General features: G+C 42.0%; 1 protein-coding gene across 1 annotated transcript; it reads left to right on the forward strand.

The window, feature by feature from the left end:
• Positions 1–4,206: 4,206 nt before the first annotated feature.
• Positions 4,207–10,049, forward strand: LOC127307822 (mitochondrial carrier protein CoAc2). Its single transcript, XM_051338599.2, has 7 exons — positions 4,207–4,500; positions 7,820–7,905; positions 8,002–8,209; positions 8,465–8,591; positions 8,672–8,856; positions 8,941–9,063; positions 9,571–10,049. The coding sequence occupies exons 1-7, from the start codon at positions 4,366–4,368 to the stop codon at positions 9,712–9,714; spliced, it is 1,008 nt and encodes a 335-aa protein (XP_051194559.1). The 5' UTR covers positions 4,207–4,365; the 3' UTR covers positions 9,715–10,049.
• The last annotated feature ends 1,666 nt before the right edge of the window (positions 10,050–11,715 follow it).

Consider the following 11,715-nt stretch of genomic DNA (forward strand, 5'->3'; position numbering starts at 1 on the left):
CTCCTATAATAGATCTTTTTTCTTTAGCAATCAATTCAACATAACAGCTGTAGTTCGTGAGCTAGAAATCATCTCTATCCATTTCAGCCAATTATCACCAAAACCTCCAACCTTTAGAATTTAAATAATTGTACTATGTTCATATTTATCAAAAGCCTTGTCAAAATCTAATTTAAGCATAGGGATTTCATCTTTTGAAATATTGCACTTAAATAATCTTTCAAATGCCCAGCTAAGTAGTCCTGAAAGCCATATTGATTTTTGGCTACTGGTTGTAGAATTATTTTTTGAGTCTATTTGCTAGTAGCTTTGCAATTATTTTGAGTACACTAATAAGAAGTAAGATTGGTTTGAAATCGGCAGGTGTTGTCGGACATTCATTCTTGGGAATGACACAACGATGAAGCACGAATTGATGATCTCATCAAGGAAAATAATCCCATCATAAAAAATCATGGATTAAAGCCTTTATATCATTAGCAATAATATGACAACACTTTTTGATGTACTCATTATTAAATCTATCGGGACGTGGTGATTTCTCATTTGGTAATTCTTTGACCACTTCTTCTATTTCTCTATCAGAGTAAGAAATTTCCAAGGAGAGCATAGGTTCAGAGTCCATATCTTCACCATACACCTCAACTAAGTTAGATTGCATTTTTGGATATCAGGTTTGCCATTCCGTCTTTGAAAGCATTCGACAGAATTTTTGCTTTGCCATCATGATCTGATCTCGACTTGGTCATTATTTTAGCATAGCTATATAATTATGTAAGGATGGCAATGGGCAGGGTATGGCAGGGTAGAGCAATACCAAACCCATACCCGTATAGTCGATGGGTACAAACTTCTACCCATACCCGTGCCCATGGGTATAAAACTTTACCCATACCCATACCCGGCGGGTACCCGTACCCATTGGGTACCCGGTGGGTAGGTTAAATTGTACCTAAGTTTCTCGCAATTTTACATTTATCGTTAGTAAATTCGATTAAAAAATAAATTATCTCAACTCAATAACAGGTAGTTGAGTACATAATAATTAAAAAAATATAAAAATCCCACTCTCATATAGTAAATCATAAGTCAACAAAACTAGACGTGTAATATAAGAAATTGACAAAAAATGGACAGGGTATGGGTATACCCGCGGGTACAAAGCAATACCCGTGCCCTACCCATGACTTAACGGGTAGGGTATGGGTACTACCCATGGGTATAAAAATGTACCCATACCCTGCCCATGCGGGTACGGTACCCACGGATACCCGTACCCGTGGGTAAAATTGCCATCCTTATAATTATGCATGTAATTGATAGTATCTCTGGAGTGGAAAACCCATGGATTTTCATCTCCAAGTTTCAACCATCTTATTTTCCATTTTTGTTTCCAGGTAAGCTTTTTGATTCTGAAGAAAATTGATTACATGAGAATATCTATTAAATTCCATTCAACCAAGGACAGCGGCCTTGTTTGTTCAAGAATTATCGAACAATTACATAACTTCGTTCACTTTTCCAATTAGTTGCTTGGGACAAGGCAGATTTTTGGACAAAAGTTTCGGGCTTCTTCTCAACCTGTAAATGACATAGTTTCTTTTAGAAAATGCTTTGTAGTACAACTTGCTAAATGTCATCAATATTATTATTCTACAGATCAATGCAAATGCGAGTTTCACCAAATTAGAAACTAAAAGCAGCACAATAAGCTAAGAGTGTGGCTTCAATTCCATGGCATATGTGCATCGTGGTCTAGGAATCATAGGAATCTGATAAGTTAGCAGGTTTTATATTTTGACATATCATTCTTGTAAAAAAAGACATGTATATACACTTACCCGTCAGCCAGAATTACCTCTAGTCATGATTCACTATTTTATTAACATAGGCTTCTGATGTATCAACTTAGTTGATTTTACGTTTTGTGCCCACGTGAAATATGCATGTTAATTTTCCAAAATCTTGACTAATCATAATGGTTAGATGTTTTTCAACAGAGATCATAATGGTTAATGGACAACAAGCTGTTGAATACACAAATAACGTGAAGTCACTGCTGCAACGTATAGGAAATTTTCTAAAGGAGTGGAACACATAGATTCATAAAAATATCTAGAGGAATCGTTTTAAAACATAACTATTTGAACAATATTTAAAGTAGGATGTACTAGCTAACTATACTACAGTACAATCTGAATCATCCTCGGGTGAACATTAAAAATAATCCAGGTCAAAAAAAAACATTAAAAATAACTCTAATTTGTAGTTTCTCTCCATGATGTCTTGTATTAAATGATGGTAATCTCATGTAACCATGTCATGGTTCAGCTAGAGAACTGCAAAGTTGCCATCGAGTATCAAAGCTAGAACCTTCTTCATCGTCTAACCGATAAATTGAACACAATACATATGGATTAACTAGACAACATAAAAGGATCATTATATTCCATGCCCTAATGACATGAATCCAGGAAATGACGGGCATAAACTTCCAAAGGCTCAACTGAAAATCTTCTTCAATCTTCCATTGTAATATCATACTTTACCAATTTAACGGAGGAAACCATGTGCAAATGTTTTTTGCACAAATCTGACCCAGCTTTGTCCTCTTCAAGCAAAGGATATATTGCCTCTTGTTGGGAGCTGTTTTTTTCTTTCTTTTTTTTGCCAGCAGCCTGCCATGGATGGAAATATTATCGCAATAGCGACTTAGACGAAAGCGTCTACAATCACTCAGGAGGAGGCATTCCAGCAGGAGACACTAGGGCATGAGCAGAAACTACTATGAGTACGACACATATGTGTACAATCCCTATCCTAAAATAACAAGATTGTAGTGGAAATCCATCGCGTCTTTGTCATTAAGATAGAGGTGGGGATTCGAACTCAGGCCCTAACTCTTTATGCTTTTGCATGTACTAATTATCAAAGGAACAATCAATCAAATCAATACTATCTATTTTTTTTTTATTCTACGAACCTTTGTGTTGCTTGTTATTCTTCGATGTCCCTTGTTTTCGCCAAAAAATCAAATCATGGTAGAACCGAAGGTTAGCGAATAGCCTCGGGTCAACCCATTAGAGCTCTGATGGTCCATACCAGATGAGTGGAGTTTCGGGCAACACAAGCTCCCCAGATTCTCTTCTGTATCGTGCTTCTGGTTGGGTCTCCCTTGATGATGTAGGCTAGTGTATAGAGTTTGATGCTGAGGGTATCCACTGATGTGTTTGTGTGCGAACACACTTTTTGGCAACACAATAGAGAAATATAATATTAGATTAGATATTCATGGCCGATGATAATCTTTTTAAAACCTAAAGAAATCAACATGAACAACATCATTGGGCCTAGCTTTGTGGACCTATCGAAAGATCAACGCCATGCTTTTGAGGTGCTCAAGAAGAAACGGCAAGAGGAGTTTGAGGTGCTGCGCAAGTGGCAGGAAGAGAAAGATATTGATGTGTTCCTTACGAGCTTAAGGAAAGACCGGTAAGGGTACCGTCATTCCGTTTGGAGGAATCGATCTCCCACTTGTACTTAGTGAACATGACAAATCTACCGTAAGCATGTAAGCAGTGGTCTCTTTTCTCCGGAACAAATACCTGAGATTCAGATTCACTGTCCGTCGGTATATACCTCTCTCAAAGATTAAGCAATGCATGTGAATCAGTCTGAACTTTAAAGCTGCGAATGGCTCAATAAGTCGGTTATAGTGATTGACAAGAGAAGTTATCTAACCGTGCGAAACATGAGGCCACAAGATCAACGGCGGTATCGGCCGTCACGATTATTGCACAAGAATGAAGTGATAGGAAGGAAGACAACTTACTAGGATCAACATTGCAAGGTGTGTGTGCGCGTAAGCTTAGGCAGGGAGGAGGATCGATCGATCGATGGTTGCAGTGGGCAAAGCGTAAACTATGGTGACAAGTGTATCACAGTACACGATTCATTTTGCATACAAAATCATGAGACCGCACACTTGCGCATGCTTAAAACACTTGACCTTGCAGAATCGCCCATGGAGTCATATGGGCAGCGTGGCGCGGCCAGTAGCTGCTACCAACCAGCCAGCCAACTCCAATTCCCGCAACACCCAACGATTCCCTCTACATAAAAAAAGTATAATCACTTTCCACGTGGTCAACGGAAGCCACTTACATATGGGCCCCGCCCTGCACACGGAGCGCACACATTCCCTTTCGTCTCTCTCTCTCTCTCCGCCTTGGCGGCCTTCGCTTCCCCTCCTCGCCTCCTCCGCAGTTCCGCCCAATTCGCGCGCCTCCGGGCTCCCTCCGCCGCTCCTCACCCGCCATCGCTCGAGGCGGCGGGGGGCGGGCGGACGGCCCAGGCGGGACCGCAATGGAGGCCGCGGAGAGAGGCGGAGGCGGCGGGGCGCTGCCGCTCGCCGTGCGGGAGCTCATCGCCGGCGGGGTCGCGGGGGGCGTCGCCAAGTCCGCCGTCGCGCCGCTCGAGCGCGTCAAGATCCTCCTCCAGGCACGTACCATCCACCCTCCTCTCCCCGCCCCGCCCCACCCGCGTTAATTCCCACTCGCGATTCCTATTCCCTCCTGCTGTGTGAGGCTGGGGCAAAACGGTTGATTCTTCAAGCCATATTGTTCCCGGCTACGCTCGCGGTTCCGTTAGATGCCATTTTTTTCACAGGTAGTTGCTGCGGCGCCTGATACGCTGCGAGGGCTCTTATTGGCTCATGATCAGTATTACAGAAGATGGTATTCTAAGCGGTAATATTGCATTCTATGTATACATGAGTTTGGTGATAACTGGTACGAGCGTTTTCAGGTTCGGACATGGTTGCTTGCAACTTGTAGCCTATTCCTTGCGTCAGAGGTAACTTTGTAAATTTATGCAAGGTTTCGAGATTAGTGCGCGAAGAATTGCGTTAGACGAACCCAAGTTAGGCGTGAATTAACAGCGAGCTCAGACTGGTCTTGCTCAGTATGTTCAGACCTATAGAAAAAAATGCGGAGTTGGAAAATGTAATATTGGAGATTCTCGATTACTAAACTGTAAGTTAGGCAGAATAGTTTGGCAGGTGCTGCCTACTGTCACGGACCATGGACTATATGCGCATAATTTTGGTGGTAAGTTTGGTTTGTACAAGCGTTTTCAGGTACCCGGAATTCGGTACCATGTTCTAAGTTGCAGCCTGTCTCGTAGTATTCTGTGTCATGGATGATGCAATTAGGTAAATTTAAAAGTTCTACTGTTTATGGATAAATGTCTTCGAGATTAGCGTGCAATGTATCACACTAGGAAAACCAAAGCTAGGTGTGAATTTAGTTGAACGCTAAGCTCAGACTGGTCTTGCTCAAAACGTCAATATGTTCAGAGTTCAGACCTCTACAAAAAATTGCAGAGTTGGAAAATGTAATATTGAGAATTCTTGATTACTAAAGTGTAACTGAGGTTCTTGGTTAGGAAGATCTGAAATCGTTGTCCGGTATTCTTGCTTAGCTGGACTACTATATGGCCACAATCCCTATTTATGCTACTTCCTGACAGTCTAGTTGAGCATGCAGTGAAAACTGAAGATAAGATCATATCAGTTTGTGAAATAAAAAACTCTGTACGCAACAAGTTACTGGGAAGGCTAGGCTACTAATATTTCTGCCTTGGAATCAGAATACTCATTGAGTAATTGTCAGTAATCATTATGAAGATATTTGGAAACAAGAAAGTCCCCCAGGTTATCAAATATCTCTGGTGATCCTGATGTGTACAGAGCTTATTGCTACTATAGTTATTGGCTGTATTCTATCTCTCCCATAACCTTGGTGAAGAGGATTTACAATTCATGGTTGTGGTTAAGTGGAAGATAAGAATCTTAAACCAATTCCATGCAAAATGAAGCTCCACAGGGATTTTCACACACAACAAAATTGGTCCCCAGCTTAGGCCCCTTCTTTTGGGCTTATGCTTATGGATAAGCAAGCTTATGAAAATCGGTGGAGATAAGCTGCGGTGGGGAGAAGCTCCCAAAAACTGTCCGTCCCCTTCTTTTTGGGCTTATGAGGTTTTGTCTCATGAGATGTGTGATGTCTATATTGCCCTTGTATGAATTGTTTAACATAGCCAAAGGTCAAATAGTAGCAAAATTGAGAAAAGTTAGAGTGTGCACAAGTATGTCTCAACTACTCTTCCACAAAATTCGAGCAAAACATGAAAAGTAGCTCAAATCTCACTAATTACTTGTTCTGTAGCGTACAAATCATTCCCATAGTCAGCATACCCCTATTGATAAAAAATGCAGTGGTACAGTGCATTCTCGTGAGCAGCCATGGCCTGGACCTACAGAGTTTGCCAGCGCGTGCCTGCGGGAGAGTGGCCGGGAGGGCGAGCTCCAGTGCAGCAAGACTGCCAGTCGAGAGGCTGGGGAACAGATGCGGCGGGGGCAGGAGGATGTGGGGATGGGGACGGGCGCGACGGAGGCGGGCGTATGCACTGGTGCTGCGCGGATGAAGCGATGGAGGCGGCGGCGCTCGACGAACGGACGGAGGCGGGGGCGGCGCTCGTGGCCTAACCCTAGGATTCTTATGCGTGAGAGAGATACAGGGAGACGAGGGAGTCCAGGGACTCGGGCCAGTCTGGTCTAAAATACGCGAACAGAGAGGAAAACGTTTCGCCGTGGGGTGGCACTTCTGCGGTATTTTGGACTTAAAATAGGGGTATTCTGCGGTACCGATTCGGGTTCACTGTTGAAAAGCCCGGGAAGCTGCCCTCCGGACGCTTCTCCAGGCTGCCAAATTTACACTATAAGCAAAATTCGCTGTGGGGAAAAGCCCGCCATAAGCAGACACTTAAGCCCGCCATAAGCAGACACTTCTTTTGGGCTTCTCCGGTGGGGAACCTAGAAGCCCAAAAGAAGGGGGCCTTAGGTTACTTGCTGCATAATTTTGGTGGTAATTTGTGCCCAGCTTATGTTTGGAGCTCTACAAAAAGTGCAGAATTGGAAAAAGTAAAACTGAGAATTCTTGACATTTAAATTGTAACTGAGGTTCTAGGTTAGGAAGAGCTGGAATCCTTGTCAGTAATTCTTGCTTAGCTGAACTACTGTTTGACCGCAGTCCTATTTATGCTTCTTCCCGACAGCCTAGTTGAGTATGTAGTGAGAACTGAAGATAAGATCATATCGATTTTTGAAATGAAAAACTTTGTATTCAAGCAGTTCCTGTGAAGGCTGGGCCACTAATATTTTTTGTCTAGGAATCAGAAAACTCATTGAATAATGGTCAGTACTCATTAGGAAGATATTTGGAAGGAAGAAGTACATAGATTAGCAAATATCTCTGATGATCCTGATGTGAACATAGCTTACTGCTACTATAGTTATTGGCTGTATTTCTACCTCTCCCATAGCCTTGGTGAAGAGGATTACAAGTCATGGTTGTGGTTAAGAGGAAGACATGAATTTTAAACCAGTTCTATGCAAAATGGAATCCCACAGGGATTTTTGTACACAACAAAATTGGTCTCCAACTTAGGTCACTTGCTGCATAATGTTAGCAGTACCGCAATAGTTCTGAACAATGTGGTCTGCGAACGTCGTGTGCAACTGAAGAATGTTGCATTCATGAGTTTCCAAATAGGAGCATAAATTGTCTGGTTATCTTTGATGATTCTACTCTTTAAACTGGTCGTAGCTTAAACAAGGAGTAAAGCAAAACAACTATAGTCTCAATCTCAACCACTTCACTGTCACAACTTCAAAATTTATGCTTGTACAGAACTACCTCCCTGCAACTTTGCAGCATAGTTGTGTAATCCTCTAATAGTTTCTTGTTTGTGCTCTCAGACTAGAAGAGCGGAGTTCCGTGGTTCTGGATTGGTTGGATCCTTTCGGACAATCTATCGGACAGAAGGTCCTTTAGGGTTTTACAGGTTTGTCTCTTCTTAGTTTATGTAATAAATGTAGCCTAGTAATACATACTTATATAGTGCAAACGTAAGCTTGACTTTTGAATTGCTTTTCCTAAGGGGAAATGGTGCCAGCGTTGCTAGGATCGTTCCTTATGCAGCTTTGCATTACATGGCCTATGAAGAGTATCGACGATGGATCATTCTTGGTTTTCCTAATGTTGAACAAGGACCTATTCTTGATCTAGTGGCTGGATCAATTGCTGGAGGAACAGCAGTTATATGCACATATCCTCTTGATCTTGTTCGCACAAAGTTGGCTTATCAGGTTGGCTTTACTCCTTGTATCAGGAAAATAACACTTCTCTATTGTGGTTCTAAAAGTTTGCTTCTAATGTACAAGACAGAAACCTGCTCTCTGAAAAATGATACAACAGCACCTTTTTTTTTTTTGTCAATACTAGTGTTGCTGTTTTTAAGGAGAATTATGTAGTTACTAGTATACATGAGTATTGACTCATTTTCTTCGATTGCGAGGCGATACTGTTCAACCCAACACTGATTGATTAGTACTCAACTGCAGATCAAAGGTGCAGTGAACCTCGGTTTAAGAGAATCTAAGCCCTCTGAACAGGTTTATAAAGGGATCCGTGATTGTGTGAAAACAATATATAAGCAAAATGGCTTGAAAGGCCTATACCGTGGCATGGGTATGCTTTATGAATTTCACATTTTGCTCAAGCCCAAGATTTAGTTATGTTGCTATATTAACTAACTTATTGTGATCCAGCTCCATCATTATATGGAATCTTTCCTTATTCCGGTCTTAAGTTCTATTTCTATGAAAAGATGAAGACTCATGTTCCTGAAGAGCACAGAAAAGATATAACACCAAAACTTGCTTGTGGATCAGTTGCTGGTTTGTTAGGACAGACAATAACATATCCCCTTGATGTTGTTAGACGGCAAATGCAGGTACAATTATCTTCATTGTTTGTGGTTCTTAAATATCTTGATTGTTCTAAAGAGTAAAGAATGATTCCGATGCATCGTTTGTAGGTGCAGGCGTTTTCATCATCCAACCTTGTGAATGGAAAAGGAACATTTGGAAGTCTTGTTATGATAGCGAAACATCAAGGTTGGAAGCAACTGTTTTCAGGACTTTCTATCAACTATTTGAAGGTGAGACACTTGTACCACTCATTATTGATTTGTATTTAAAAACACCATTCTCTTTGACGCGGACAAATGTAAAGACAGATGTGGGCTGCCCGGCTATTGAGACACTGCCAAAAAAATTGGTTTTGACTTTAGGCAGCCTTTACTTATATTTTTTTTAAACATGGCCTGTAACTTCCCGAGTGTAGTGTCACTCAAGATCTTTGTTTTGTTCATTTTTTCACTTGTTAGGTTATGTTAATTAATTAATTCAATAGGCTCAAATTTTCTTTGCTTGGAGTATTTCGTCAATGATTATTGCTCCCTCTACATGATAATGCTTAAGAAGTTTTTAGTTGGAAATTCAGTCTATTTTCTTGTCATAATGTTATAGTTAAAGATAAGTGCCATATTGACTAATTGTTGATTTATATATAGTTATACATATTACATGTTAGTGGATCTTCTTTATGGTTTAGTTTATGTTCAACGTTCAAATTATATATTTTTTTAAATTCTCTTTTGTTACAGGTTGTCCCATCGGTAGCCATAGGATTTACTGTTTACGACTCAATGAAGGATTGGCTCAGTGTTCCATCTAGAGAGAAAGCAGCTGTGGTTGTCCCCGTGCTGACAGAAGACGGAAGTAATGCTACCCCTGTTCACTCCAGTTAGAGCGAATTACATATTCTGGTGGTGCAAGTGCAACGCCCGCCACTGCCCTAGTATTATTAGGCATGTAGTATAGTATTCTTTCTTGCAGCTGCACCCCCACAATTCTTAGGCTTCTCTAGAATAAATAAAAATAAAGTCGACTCTTCAATAAATCCATAAGCGGTTCTTCCCACTGATGCAGAGAAGTAGAAGTAGAATTCCTTCCTGTCAACAAAAAGAAGTAGAATTCCTTGCAAATTACTGATTCTTGTGGAATTTCACCTTGTATAGATTCTGTATATAGAATCGAATAGCTTGTGTCAAATTTATGAAGTGCTTGGTGAAGTCAAAATTCATTGCCTTGTTACTGTCTATTCTAGTAGTTTTACCTACTTCCATGTGGAGCTGAGCTGAAACTGAAAACTATATTCGATGTTCTCTTGTCATAGTCATAGGCAGGAGCTGTGGCTTCATAGGTTTGAGTTGAGACTTTACTAGTTTGTTTCCTTCCAGTTTTTTTCTCAAGTACATTCATCTTGTCATTCCTTGCTTTCCGCACCTTGTTGGATTCTTGCAACACGGCACCTGTTCATGTTGTGTGCTGAGTCATATACTTGCAAAATTCAGATACAGTAACCCTTTTGCCAGCTTGTACTGGTTCCAGAGGTGTCCCAGAACCTTAGAGCATCCCCACTCGTTGGCGCTCCCCACGCCCAAATCCGGCGAAATTTTCGTCCGGATTGGATGAAGATTTGGCGTGGGGAGCGCCGAAGTTCCAGCCGTCCCCCCGGCAGGAAACCCCCAACCTCGACCATTTGACATATTTCAAACAAATTCAACATAAAATTTAACAAGTTCGGTAAACAAGAGGACGAAAATTGCTGAAACAAATTCGGCGATAACAGTACAATGTTTAACAAGTGCTGAAACAAATGAAGCACACAAATTTCACAATTTTTCAAACAAATTAAGACAGACTAGTTGGCGTCGGCGTTGGCGTTGCCTCGGAGCCTCCATATGTGCTCCACCAGATCATCTTGCAGCAGCTGGTGCATTGTAGAGTCTCGAATCTCCTACCGCATAGCAATGAAGGCGGCCCATGATGGAGGCACCTGGTGATTAGGCTGTGCAAGAGGACCCTCTCTCTCATATGGTGCTTCTTGCTCAGCCAGAGGAACCGGATGCTTTCGCTCATCTTCAATAATCATGTTGTGTAGGCACACACAGCAGTTCATCACCTCCCACATCTGATCTTTGGACCAAGTCATAGCGGGGAACCGGACGACAGCAAATCTCTGCTGTAGGACACCAAATGCTCGCTCGACGTCTTTTCGGCAAGCTTCTTGTTTCTTGACAAACTCGCAAAGTTTGGGGGTGCTAGGGTTGGAGATCGTCTTCACAAATGTTGCCCACTTTGGATAGATACCGTCTGCAAGGTAGTATCCTTTGTTGTAGTGCCGACCATTGATCACATAGTCCACCGGGGGAGCATGACCCTCAACAAGCTTGGAAAAGACCGGGGAGCAGTTTAGGACGTTGATGTCATTGTTGGATCCAGGCATACCAAAGAAAGAGTGCCAAATCCAAAGATCATGGGTAGCCACTGCTTCAAGTATCACAGTGCAGCCTTTTTTGTGACCCTTGTACATTCCCTGCCACGCAAACGGACAGTTCTTCCATTGCCAATGCATGCAGTCAATGCTTCCAAGCATCCCTGGAAAACCTCTAGCTTCATTTGTTGCAAGGATCCTCTGAGTGTCTTCGACAGTGGGTGATCTCAAGTAATAGTCCCCGAACACTGCTATGACGGCCTGCAGAACCGGTAGAAACAATCAAGGGCGGTGGACTCCGCCATCCGAAGATAGTCATCTGCAGTATCACCGGGAGCTCCATACGCCAAAGATCCTCATAGCCACCGTGCACTTCGCAGTGACGAAAATCCAACCAAACCGGTGCAATCCGCCTTGCATCGAAGTAGGGATCAAAGTGGCGGATGGCATACACAATTTGCAGAAATAGCTT

The sequence above is a fragment of the Lolium perenne genome, chromosome 6 (assembly GCF_019359855.2).
Source record: "Lolium perenne isolate Kyuss_39 chromosome 6, Kyuss_2.0, whole genome shotgun sequence".
In the NCBI taxonomy this organism is placed as follows: domain Eukaryota; kingdom Viridiplantae; phylum Streptophyta; class Magnoliopsida; order Poales; family Poaceae; genus Lolium; species Lolium perenne.

Excerpts from the sequence above, each read along its gene's own strand:
- LOC127307822 (XM_051338599.2), top strand. The coding sequence starts at position 4,366 with ATGGAGGCCGCGGAGAGAGGCGGAGGCGGCGGGGCGCTGCCGCTCGCC. Across the intron at positions 4,501-7,819 it reads GCGTCAAGATCCTCCTCCAG|ACTAGAAGAGCGGAGTTCCG; the intron begins GCACGTACCATC and ends TTGTGCTCTCAG. Across the intron at positions 7,906-8,001 it reads GGTCCTTTAGGGTTTTACAG|GGGAAATGGTGCCAGCGTTG; the intron begins GTTTGTCTCTTC and ends GCTTTTCCTAAG.